The 13,345-nt window shown below is 40.5% G+C and overlaps 1 protein-coding gene across 3 annotated transcripts in view; it reads right to left on the bottom strand.

Moving 5' to 3' along the window:
• Positions 1-13,345, bottom strand: part of PTPRG (protein tyrosine phosphatase receptor type G) — a 709,519-nt gene that overhangs the window by 23,232 nt on the left and 672,942 nt on the right. For 2 of the 3 annotated variants that reach the window (XM_049642644.1, XM_049642643.1), the window contains 7 exons: positions 9,667-9,749; positions 9,344-9,478; positions 8,207-8,341; positions 6,047-6,219; positions 4,121-4,256; positions 3,403-3,549; positions 891-984 (listed from right to left, as the gene is read on the bottom strand). In XM_049642644.1, coding sequence (XP_049498601.1) covers positions 891-984; positions 3,403-3,549; positions 4,121-4,256; positions 6,047-6,219; positions 8,207-8,341; positions 9,344-9,478; positions 9,667-9,749 — 903 coding nt within the window. The remainder of the gene's footprint in view (positions 1-890; positions 985-3,402; positions 3,550-4,120; positions 4,257-6,046; positions 6,220-8,206; positions 8,342-9,343; positions 9,479-9,666; positions 9,750-13,345) is intronic. The other variant, XM_049642642.1, reaches the window with a different exon arrangement.

The raw sequence follows: 13,345 nt of genomic DNA, 5'->3' as shown, positions 1-13,345 counted from the left end.
CTATGGTATGGAAACAAAACAAAAACACCACGTTTGCCTTATTATACACGCAGAACGCATAGTGCTTTCTGAGATTCACTCGGTGCGTCACCTATTCCCGTGGATCCCTTTTCAGGTTAAAACTTACCTATATTTTTAACTAAGCTCAAGTGTTCTCCGCTAAGTAGAATGTCAATGGAATTTTGCTGCACAGTCCCAGGAGGGCAGAGGCAACGTAGGAATCAAATTTTACTGTGGGAGAGGTTTTCACAGCACAGCATGAAAAGAACACTCTGTGCAGAGATGACAGGATTTCAGGTAATTTTTAGCCCTGGTTTGATATTCTTTCCATTATACCCACACGTTGTACTTCTGTTTTGCCACAGCCTTATCCGTATCTTTCTCCTGGTAAAGGGCTTAGAAAACAGTGGCCTTTGTCAAGGAAAGATCATCTTTCCAGCGATCAGCCACGCCTGTGTCTCTAGCACACACATAGTATCCTCTGCCGTGTCCCAAGCTATGGATACAAAGGGCCCCATCTGCATAGTGCCTTGACCTCAATAGCCAGGATAATGTAATAATGTATTCCGGTTGGACGGATTAGTCAGAGATCCTTAAGCTTTCTAGGAGTATTCATGCCACAGTGATAATGGCTTTATTCATTTTTTTAGTTAAGATGTGGAAGTCCCACAACTCTGGGCTTTCGAGGTGAACCGAAGCTAGAGTTCACGTGGCACCGAGGCAGCCGTTCGCTGGCACTGACAGCCGCCCCTGCTAGTCTGATCGATGTGCCTGAATTTTCCTGGCAGAACTCTTCCCCTTGGTAGTAGCTGCCTCTTTACAGAATACATAAAATGCAATGAAAAAATACTAACACATTCCACCAAGTCAAATGGATTTTAAGATCTTACATGGCACGACCGAAGAGTTTCTGTTCTTTTCTTTGTTACACTCTTTCTGAGCACTAAAGCATTCCACATACTTCGCATTACATTGCGTGACCAGCTGAAAGAAAAGTAACGCTTTAGTCTTCATTCAAAGGTGTAACTGTGGACATGTTAACTGACCATAACATGACAATCATTTCATAATATAATGCAGACATCCAGTCATTCCTTTCTACACCTTAAATGTATACAGTGTTATACAGCATTTGAATGTCAGCAGAGCTGGAAAACAACAAACCAATGAAACAGAAATTACAATTGACAGCATTTGCTTGATAATCTGGCAAAAAAGGTCCATCAATAATCAGATTACTCAAGAAAAAAAACATTTTTTCTACCTCAAAGAATGCATTGTTGTGTTTCAGTAGTGGTTACTTCTGTCCATCCCCTTGGTGATGTGCACACCTGTCTCATTTCTACTACCAGGCCACAGGCTTCTGATAACAGGTTCTGTGTGGGTAGCAGATGTTTACTGAATCAATGTAGATTTTCTGGCTGACTGTGTCACTGATTTTTGGAAGTTCCCCTCTGTAATTTCTCACAGGCACATGAGATTTGGGTGGGCCTACACTAGAAAAGACTGCTATATGGTCATAAGAGCTAACCGTGTTTCTTGAACCTAACTCACTAGGTTCTCAGTACATTTCTGTTGAACTAAACTAACATTGTTCTAAGGCCATTTTAAGTACTTAGCCCAGAAGTTTGGTTATTCTTCCTGTTCTTATATAGCTTGGTTGAACACTTTGTCAATCCCCTTTTTTTTTGGAGGGCTGGGGTATATATCTTAATGGAACATATGGGAATGGCCTCCACCAAATGCTTTAGGACTATTGTCAAGGGCCCTGGATGTAGTTTTCAAGTTTCTGATACTTGTTTTTTTTTCTCTTGTTCTTAAGTTCTCAAGTGATTAGTGCTTACAAAAGAACCAATGACTTGGTTTCCAATGGAATGGAGAGATTTCTTTGATGAATTTTTTTAAAGTATGTGGAAACAAATATTGCAGAATAGAAAAGGTAGGATTTAAGAAATATTGGCACTTATTTATTTTTATTAAAAAAATGTTTTTTTGATGTTTGTTTATCTTGGAAGAAGAGAGAAACAGCATGAGTGGGGGAGGGGCAGAGAGAGAGGGAGACACAGAATCTGAAGCAGGCTCCAGCCTCTGAGCTATCGGCACAGAGCCCAATGTGGGGCTCGAACCCATAAACCACGATATCATGACCTGAGCCGGAGCGGGAGGCTTAACCAACTGAACCACCCAGGTGCCCCGGCACTTAAATTTTTTAAGAATTAATTTTAAACATTGAAAATGAGCTACTACTATGTCTTCATTATTAATGACCTCAAATGGTTTTTAGAATAGTTAGGATGTTATAAAAGGAGAGCCAGAAATTTGAAATTGTTATGGAATGAAAAGTAAGATTAATTTTGCTGGTTACTCTGCTTGACAATCTCAAACGATGGTTTCAGAATCTATGGAAAGTTTTTTTTTTTTTTTTTTTTACGTTTATTTTTATTTATTTGTAGACAGAGATAGAGAGCAAATGGGAAAGGGGGCAAAGAAAGAGGGAGACAGAATCCCAAGCATGCTCCACATTGTCAGCACAGAGCCTGATATGCGGCTCAAACTCACCAACTGTGAGATCATGACCTGAGCTGAAATCAAGAGTTGAACACTTAACCAACTGAGCCATCCAGGCACCCCAAATCCATGGAAAGTTTTACCATGAAAACTAAAATTGCAAAGATTCACCTCATTCTTTCCATTTTGACACAAAATGAGAAATTACATATAGAATTATGCAAAAAAAGGAATTTAAAAGACTAATGAGAGACATACATATAAGAATGTGGAAGGACAGTGTTTGAAAGTTAGAATAAAAGGTCTTACGATCTTAATTACTTTAAGGTCCTAATAGTCTGGTTTTTCACCTTTTCCTCAGTCAATTCCATATAAACTTGACCTACCTGTAAACTTCACGCCTCTATCCAAGCAAAAGAATAATCCTTTGGGGAAAGCTAACTTCTCTCTAGTATTCCTTAGTAACTTTTTTAGTTTCTGGATTATCTGATAGTCTTTCAGATAGCTTTATTTTGGGGACAGTGTGCCAACAAATAGCCATTCTTAATAAGGGTAAGATAGATTAATTCAAAAAGAATACAGAAGATATTTTTTGGCCTGGAGTGATTGACTCTGAGTATTAGGTCTTTGTGGCCAAGGGCTGCTCATGTTTACACTCAGATCAAATCCTAAATTGCTCAGAAGGAAATCTAGCACTGCACTGTCTACTTGGATACCAACAATTCATACACAGGTCAAAACTATTTCCTTCCTATTACATTTGAAGAATACAGATGATAGTCCCTTTTGGTCCATACATTCATGGAAAAAAAGACATGACTCCCATATTGAAGATGTTTCTTTACTTCTTGGTTTGTTTTTTTTTTAACCCAAGAAATTTATTCAGAACACTACCTTGAATTGTTTTTCCAGCCGCGTCTTTCCTCCTACTCCTGGTATGAGGATGCTGTTAACATAGCTATGCAGCTGATTCGAAGATACTTCAGTCTCCTTTCCTAGAATGGCTTCCAACAAGGCATCGTGGATGAAAATGTACTGCTCCTGTAAGGGACAGTATATGTCATCACTGAGAAGAGCTGGTAAGGGGTAGCCGCCTCGATCCGTCAGGCAATCGACCTCAGAGCAACTCTTCTAACAGGGACCTCCCTATAAATTCCTCCTGCACTTACCGCTAGGTGGCCTGCTCCATTTCTTACTGGTTTATCCCTTATTATTTATTTTAGGGTCAAGACTGTGTTTTCCATACTAGGCCCAAAACAGTAGGTTCAAGAGAGCATGCAATAGAGAAATGTGTTTAATGATCACCTTTTAGAACCATTCTACTTCTCACGCCAGACTGCATGTTTAGTTCCCCACCACATCAAACACAGCACTAGATACAGCTGTATCTGCTTCCTGAGTGCTGGTGTAGTTCCTGAGAAATCCACACGTGAGCTCCACCCAGAAATGGGAAACTGAGCCAATGAGTAGTATCATGGTCAGGACATCTTCCAATACAAACCTGTAAATGCCTTCAAGCCCCACGAGAGGAATTTGCCTCCTTGGAATCATTTAACTTTCAGTTACGGCATGTGCTAGAAATCTCATGAGAGCACCTGAAGGTGCCCCTTACCTCAGTCTGGACGAGGTAGTTACGCTGTGTCCTGATATGCTTCAGGAATCCAAGGACGTTAACTGTGCTTTTGTCTTTTATCTGTTGCAGCATGCTGTCTATTACAATGTAGGTGCCTGTCCTGCCCACACCAGCGCTAGAAGAAATGAGGACACCCAACTAGGACGGTCATTCGTTAACGGTAACCTGGAAAAGTTACCATCTAAATATTGAGTGAGCGGAGAAATAACCTTGCCCTTTAGATAACCTAGTAGAGTCGACACAAGTTATTCATTGTGGACAGCATCCAAAAACTACATTAGGACATTTCCCACCTCAGGAGTCTTGATGGGGAGAAGAGACAGCCTTTATAAAAAGGTTGCCTTATGTATTTGCTTTCTCAGCCTCACTTGCAGCTCAAGCAAAGGATGTTCAGTCGGGGATCTGCGAGGGACAGAGAGTGGCCCCTCTCGGCAGAGCTGTCCCCACACCAGAACTGTGTCTGCTGAGCCCCTAGGTAGGGAGTATGTCCTTGGTATCTAAGTTCACGCCTGCTCTTCCAACTCCCCGTAATTCTGGAAGCACCCATTATCTTCTCATTTTTTTAATGTTCACTTATTTTTGATGAAGAGAGCACAAGTGGGGGAAGGGCACAGAGAGAGGGAGACACAGAACCCACAGCAGGCTTCAGGCTGGGAACTGTCAGCACAGAGCCCGAACTCACAAACCGTGAGATAGTGATCTGAGCTTGAAGGTCAGACACTCAACCCACTGAGCCACCCAGGCGCCCCACCCACTATCCTTTCATTAAGCCCCCTTTCTGCACACCTCCCTAGTCTGCGCGGTATTAGAAAGTTCCTACCTAAAGGGGTGCCTTCCTTTAGTTACCCAGGTCTAGAATCAGAATGGCACACCTGGAAAATGTGGCCTCTTCCTAATTGTTATTAGAAAAACAACACTAAGGAGGATCACAGTTCTGATTAACAAGCTGCTTCTGTCAGAACCGCCTCTCCCCGCCCCCGCCGTGGGTTCCCCGTCTCCCACAACTCCACTGATACCCGAGCTCTTTGACAGACTTTCGTCCGTTTTAGTGATTCCTCAATGGGTTAAGTGAAAAATGTAGTTTTCACGGGGCTTTAAACAGGAGATGGGTTCCAACATCTGCAAAGGACTTGCTTTGTGAGTGCATGTAATTAACAACAGCCCAGAAGAAATGCTTAGCTGCATGGCATTTTCTAACTCGCAGAATAAGCAGCAACTATTTGAATACCAAAGATAAAAAGTGAAAAAATATTTTCGCTGCTCGGGGTGCCTGGGTGGCTCAGTCGGTTGTTTTGGCTCAGGTCGTGGCCTCATGGTTCATGAGTTCAAGCCCCAAGTCGGGCTTCACTCTGGCAGCACAAAGCCTGGTTGGGATTCTGTCTCTCCCTTTCTCTCTGCCCTTCCTCTGGTTGTGCTCTCTTTCTCTCTCAAAATAAGTAAATAAACATTTAAAAAAAAAAGCCTTTTTACTATCACAATACATTTTATTATTTAGAGGAACCCTAAAGAAAAGCCATATACAAAATCTCAAACTCTCTAGTGTAGAAAGCCCTGGACTTGTGTTTAAGGTCAGATTTTTATTAATAGGAGCAGCTTAAAGATTCCCTATAAACAATGGGGATTTTATTAATTGTAGATGTTATAAAACTGGAGATTCATTCTCTAAGAGCACATTTTGTTTTAACCTCAGAAATAGCACATGATTTCTGAACATGTGGAGAATATATAGTGATTTTTATATAACTGTAACAGGTTGTACTGGTCCCGGGTGACAGAGCAAGACTCCGTTTCTGAAGCAACAAAGCAGGGCCCCAGTAGTCCATGCCCGTGAGGTCCACATTCCCTACTTTGCCCACTTCCAATGTCGAATCCCAGGCACAAGAAAGAGAAGGATGTTGGCCCCACCTGCAGTGCACCAGCACAGGGCCCATTTCCTGCGTGCGGGCTGCTGAGGACCTCCTCACAAAGGTCAAGACCGGGAGGGCGTACTCAGGAACTCCCATGTCAGGCCACTGTGTGTAGTGATACTGGATCACTACCCTTTCATTTTGACGACCCTTGGGGTTTCCCTTCTGACCCTACGAGAAAGGTGAAAAAAAAAAGAGGTCTTTAAGCAGAGGGTAGGCATTCTGGTATAAGGAAATAACGTAAGGATATAGGAAACAGGACCTTCCATTTCATTTGCCTTAACTACTGTTCCTGAACGAGGTACTTTCCTCTTGGTGGCTGTCTCAGGCCACAAATGGAGCTACCACCTAGCTGGATGGCAAATATCAGACCTCTCCAGGGGGAGAGTATGGCTTAAGACTGTACCAGGTACGAACACTCGACACTAGTTTTTTGGATTTAGAACCATCTCAAACACTGTAATTTGCCTACAGGGCCTCCATTTTCTGACTTCCTGCCCCAACTCCGGAAGGCTTTGGTCCTTTGCTTTCATCTGACAGTGGGCCCAGGTTCCCATCCTTTCTCCGCTGTCCAGGTTGAACCTTCAGGAACCTAAGTGCTGGTCCTTGCTTTACGTTCTTCACCAGCTGTGGGGAAGATCCTAAGTGCCAGATGATGGTCAATCTCCAGAGTCAAAGCAATAATAAATTTATCTGTCACTTTCATAAATGAATTTTTCAGAGTTTTCCTTTAAGTGGCTCAGCTTTTTGTAGGTTTTGTTTTCATTTTAACTACTTGGATGAAAAATTTCCCCAAATGGGTAACTAGCTGTTATATGTTTTTTTCTTACCACAAATACCTCTCTGAAAAGTTCACTTTTTTTTTTTTTTTTAATGACTCGGGGTCATTACTCAACGCTGGAGCATGTTAGGTGTTCGGCCCTGTACTACCAAGGCCTGATGACTTTCATTTCTGAAATCCTCTGTTAACTCTCATTTTCCTATTTCTTTCTTACTTTTAGTTACTACTTTTTCCTTTTGCACAAGACACCTAACATTCCCATTTGACTTCCTCCTCCCTCTAAGCTGCTTCCAAAATAAGAATAAGTGGGCGATGCTTAAATACTTGAAGGGTTCCCATGGGCTTTTTACAAATGGGCTTTGTAACAGCTCTATCAGAACACAGATAAATACAATGCTACTTGATTATTATATGCTTCTGCCATTCTTGGAAAAAACTACATGTACAAAGGACTGTTAACCTTGGAGCACAGATAGGTTTCAGAGCCAATGGCATTGTATATAAAAGTTTGAATAAAGGTGAATTCTTCTGGGGGCAGGAAGGCTGGAGTTTTAACACCTTCTCAAAGATGTCCAAGACTAAAAACAACAACAACAAAACACCACATTATACCCATTGCTACAAACAACAGCCATTCCTAAGTCTCTGTAGAGCGACTGTACATTTTCTTAATGAACATCTACCTAGAGTTCCTAGTAATGTTGCAGTGGTCTAGGAGTCTTGGTGCAACAGCAGCTTTTGAACAAGAGATAACTTGAAAGCATTTTCCACAGGGTGTGAATCTCAGGATGTTAACAGTTACACAGACAAGGGTTGTATTAAGGCACTTTAGGAAGCACTAGGCAAAACAAAGTTGAAGAGGTTTCTTCACTAGCACTTTGGTCACTTGCGTGCCCTGTTCATTTCTAACGGAGAATATTTATTACCTAGCATTCATTTTCCATACCTATTAAACAGCAGAATCTGATTTTTGCAAGCATCTTGCAGGGTTAGCATTCCTTGGAGCACACTTTGGGAAATAATGCTTTAAAACTGTCAGAAAATTGCTATTAAAAAGCTCAGTCAACAAGCAGATGCTGCTATAGTTGCTGGTCACCAAAACCGAAGAGGACCTTTTTAAAAAAAACAAAACAAAACAAAAAGCGAAGCCTTCACTGGGAGATTACAGCATTTAATCAGGCCAGTTCAATTCTATTATGTGCTTTGCCAGTATCTTTCACAGCATACATTGATGTCAATCAAACGAGTTGTGAAAAAACGTTTTTTAGAAATACTTTTTTAAAGCCAAGTTGGTTATGAGAATTGGCCTTGGTTGTGCCGTTTTTCGTACAAGTTTAAAGAGAGATGCCCTGGCAGCCCACCCGATTCCTTCAGTACCTTCTTCACTTTTGTATTTCTGACTGAAAAACGACGCACAGTGTAGCAGGCGTGTACTTTTGTGCTCTTCAGTGTGACAATAATGTTTCCGTACTCCTCACTATTCTCTGTTGGCCAATACTGATCGCATTTTCGCTGCAAAAAGGAAAAAGTTGTTAACTACAACTGCAATTTATGCCACGGTTGTACTGTCGATGAAGTGATTTCGTAAGTCTTTAAAACCAGTACTCTGGCCACGTAGTTGACTGAGAAAGGAACGTACGGGCCCAATGGCTTATAGGTAGACATACCTCTGAAGTGGTTAATCGTGGGACAAGTGTGGGCAAGATCCTTTGAGAAATGGGTCTAGTATTCGTGACCGTCTTTCAACACACAGTGCCCTTTAAAGAGGGCCAAAGAAAGAAACCTGTATTTGGCCAGTAAGAAATAGGGCTGGCTACATTATAAAGGAGTTTACTTATCGTTTAGGAGTCTGGGCTGCATTCAGAGTTGCAAGAGAGTCTTGTAACAATGCAAATCTTCATTTCACAACTTGGGTCACCAAAGGTGAAACGGGGACTCCACAGTCAAAGTGAAGTTGAAGCGACTCTACCTAATGAACTTGAGGCTTAGCCTTTATTCCAGCCTACATTACCATCATGTAATGTAAGCTTATGATCTAATAACTCAAATATTCGTCATCTTAAAAAAAGGTTCTCTCAATGCTAGGGTGTTTCAGCAGTGCTGCTGTCCCCTGCCTGAACTATCGGTAGTTCCCCCACTACACTGTGTTTCCTTCAGTTCCCTGTGTTCCCTGGGCTTAGAAGGTCCTTCCCTAACTCCTTCTCGTCCCTCACTGTTCACATCTCACCGCAAACAAGAGCTCCTTTACAAAATCTCAGCCCCAGAGGATGTATTCATCCATTCTGCAGCATCCCCATTATAACGTTCTGTTCATTCCTACTGCCACATTTAATTCACTCTTGTAAGTGCTGAGCTCTTTCCCACCAGACTACAAGCAAGGTACGGGCAGAGAGGATGCCTTTCATCGCCTTAACTCTTTATACCTGGTCAAGCTCCTACCCTACGGCAGGTACTCCATAAATAGGTTTTGAATGAAGGTACATGATTTAAGATATTAAGCCAAGAGGCTCTTACTCTTCCTTTTTCCACAAGGTTCGTAATCATGATAATGATTCCAGTGTTTTGTTCCCAAATCATCCTCCAGAAATCTTCAAATGTAGACTTTAAAGGTCCCTGGGTGGCGATATAGGCTTTCGCTTTGTTGTAGCCCTTCAAAGATGACACAGCACAAAGTAAGATGCAAGGGTACCACACACCAGTTAATAATTCAAGTGCCTTCCAGATTGAATAGGCTGTGTTTTAGTAAAAGCTCTGTGCAGTATTAAAACACGTTCAACAGTCTCTGTGGCAACTCTTCAATTATCAGAAGCAGGTTTATAAAAACATTTCTGACTTACATCGACATAGTTTGCATTAATGTAGTCGCTGTGCTTAGAGTCTTTTCCTGGTAAAGGTCTTAACTTCACCCTACTGTGATCATCTACAGAAGACAAAAGAAAAAAGAAAAAAAAAAAGCAAAAACAAAATGTGTAATTCAAAAACTACCAGCATTCTAAAGCAGAGAACAAGGCAAACAGGCAGTGCGGCATCTCCCAGAGTGCCCCCAGAGAACTCTGGCCAGAACAACAAGTAAAACTTCAAAGATACAGCGTTGAAACCCATCTTAAAACACAGGGACATTTCTACCTCATGCTCTGACCTGTGAGTGCCCAAGAAATGTAAACTGGAGTCCTTATTAGTTCGTGTAAAATGATTTCAAGTTGTAACCCTCCAAAATTTCCTTGTCCTGTATTTTAAAACTGAGGCTTTTGACTATCCATTGCCCTCTTTTCCAGTGATACAAATATAAAAAGGCATATTTTTCTATTAGGTCCAGAACATCAAATATCTATTTTCAGGAGATTCCTCTGCTAAATTCAGAGTCCCTGTCACCCCAACAGAACCTAAGTAACTGAGGGAACCCAGAGCTATTCCTAAAAGTAATCTCATTGCAGCAATCTGGCCAGCAATCAGATTTTAGGAACCACTTAACTTCAGCTTATGAACACAAAACAGGGGAATGGGTTATATGCCTCTTGTTACCTAGCAAAGTATAGCTTGAATTTTTAGGACAGCCAATGAAATGAAGCAAAGGTCATAATTTTATCTTCCCTAGCTAGGAACAGAATGGGCAAAAGTAAGTTTACATTTCTGGTTATAGTCATAATCATAAAAGGCTATTCCAAAAACAAGTCCAATGAGTGGTTTAGTTAGCCTAGACATTAATGACCTCAGACTATATATCAAGCACTTTTTGAAAGCACTCTCCATCCTTGGAATGGTGAATTGTTTCAGTTGTTCTGACAGAGGCTGAGAGTACATTTGATAGGCACGGGGGCTGCCTGATAGAAACAGGCTCCAAATGAAAATTTTCCCCCAAGTTATCTGGACACCTACGGCTATGTCCTAGCTCGGTACCACTATATTGTATATTTTTAAGACTGACAAGAACACGTATTCTAAGTTGCAAAATTCATATTTAATCTGAAAGGCAATAGCCTTGGGAAAATAGAGGAGTATAGGAGGGGGTATGGTAGCATCCATATATACCTAAGAGTTGTAACGGCTCTGTGAGAGAAGCCTTTTCCTACATTGTGTTTCTGGCACATTAAGTTTAGCTGTTTCATGACATTTCTGTCCCATTTTTTGCCACGCTAAATTAGCCCTTAATATAGGGGTATACCAAGATGATGGGTATTTATGTGCCCAGAATCTGACAAAATGTCATGAACATCAGAACCCAACTTTCTGAACCTATGGAAATAAAACTGTATCTAATGTGAATTTGTGAAAACGAAACCACAAATGAACTGGTCAAAGTACAACCACATCAAAGCACAGGTGGTAAACTTTCCAGGAAATAGCATGACCCTTGGGCATACCACCCAGAAGCTTCTGTGATTTCCTCCCTCTTTTCTGCCACATACTTGTAGCCAAGAACTGAGGTCACCAGAAGTAAGGACTGTCAAGAGGGAGAGAATGAAATGTGTGGACGTACTCAAGACACACATGTGTCTATATCCCTGCCTGACTTTCATGGTTAGAAATAAAGTATATTGATTGACAAATCCTTACAATCTCAGCAAAATGAGCCTTTACTGGGTTGGCCAACAAATACTGTCAAGAGTCCATCCATTCAAAGAAGGGAGAGAAAAGCACAGTTTGATTCTTCTTCCTTGTTGTCCTGTTTACCTCATTCTCCCACATAAGTGAAACCAGTACTCTGATTCAAAAATGACTTGTGGTTCTTTAAAAACTTTATCTAGAGTTAGAAGTGGAACTGTAATAGTAAATGATAAGATCTTGTATATAAAAATTCTAAGGAGTCCACAAAGGAGAACTATTAGGATAAATGAATTCAGCAAAGATTGTGGGATACATGAGCAATATTTTAAAAAGATTATATTTCTATACATGAGCATTGCAAGGTCTCAAAATTAAGTAAATAATCCCATTTGCCATAGCATCAAAAAGAATACTTAAATGAATTTAACAAAAGAAGCACAACAAAAGGAAAACTATAAATGTAAAACACTGAAAAGAGTAAAAGATATAAATACATGGAAAGACATCCCATCTTCATGGATGGAAGACAATGTTAAGATTAATCCACAGATTCAATGCAATCCCTACCAAAATCCCAGCTACACCTTTTGCAGTAATATAAAAGTCGATCCCAAAATTGATATGGAAACACATGGGACCCAGAAAAACTAAAACAATCTTGAAGAAGAACAAAGTTGGAATATTCACCATTTCCAGATTCAAAATCGACTACAAAGCTATAGTCTGCAATCAAGACAAATTGATACTGGCCTGAGGATAGAGCTATCAATGGAAAAGAAGTGAGTCTAGAAATAAACTCCTACATTTATGGTCAGCTGATTTTCAATAGGGGCACTAAGACAATTCAATCTGCAAAGCGTGCTAGGACAACCAGCTATCAACATGCGGAAGAATAAACTTGGACCCTGCCTCGTATCATATGTAAAAGTCATTTGGATAAAAGACCTAAATGTAAGAGCTAAAGCCATAGAACGCTTTGATAAAAACACAGGTGTAAATCTTCATGATCTTGGCTTAGGCTGTGGTTTCATACATAGAACACCAAAAACACAGGCAACAAAAGAAAAATAGTATTTCACCAGAATTAAAATAATTTTTGCTTCAAAGGACACCAGCAAGAAAGTGTAAAGACAATGCACGGAATGGGAGAAAATATCTGCGTACTATTTATCTATACAATGGACTTGTATCCAGGATCAGCTGCAAAAAGACAAGTAATCCTATTTAAAAAATGTGCAAAGGATCTGAAAAGATATTTCCTCAAAGAAGATACACAGGTGGCCAATACATGAAAAGTTGCTCAACATTAGTCATCATTAGGGATTATGTATATATTTTGTAATACATATATATATACACACACACACACACATATACATATATAATATATATATGTAGCCAGTGTTGATGAGATTATGGACAATGGAACTCTCATATATTCCTGGTGGGAATGTAAAATGGTATAGCCACTTTGGAAGATAGTATGGCAGTTCTTCAAAATGTTAAACATAGAGTTACCATATGACCTAGCTATTCTACTCCTAAGTATATATCCAAGAGAATTGAAAATATATGTCTGCACAAATGTTCATAGCAGCATTATTCATAATAGCCAAAAAGTAGAAACAACCCAAGTGTCCATCAAATGACAAATGAATAAACACAATGTGGCATATCCATACCACAGAGTATTTTCCAGCCATGAAAAGGAATGAAGTGCCGATAGAAGCTACGAGATGGATGAATCTTGAAAACGTCATGCTAAGTGGAAGAAACCAGACACAAAAGGCCACAGAGCCTAGGATTCCATTTACATCCAATGCCTGGAATTGGCAAATACACAGAAACAGAAAGTAGGTGTTTTTCTAGGGGTTGGGGGAAAGGAGGAGTTGGGAATGACTGCTAATGGGTATGGGGTTTCTTGCTGGGGTGCTGAAAGTGTTCTAACATTAGTGGTGATGACTGTACAAC

This window comes from Panthera uncia, chromosome A2 (genome assembly GCF_023721935.1).
Source record: "Panthera uncia isolate 11264 chromosome A2, Puncia_PCG_1.0, whole genome shotgun sequence".
Classification (NCBI taxonomy): domain Eukaryota; kingdom Metazoa; phylum Chordata; class Mammalia; order Carnivora; family Felidae; genus Panthera; species Panthera uncia.
Note: the sequence above shows the minus strand (reverse complement) of the source record. Positions and strands in the feature narration are given on the sequence as shown.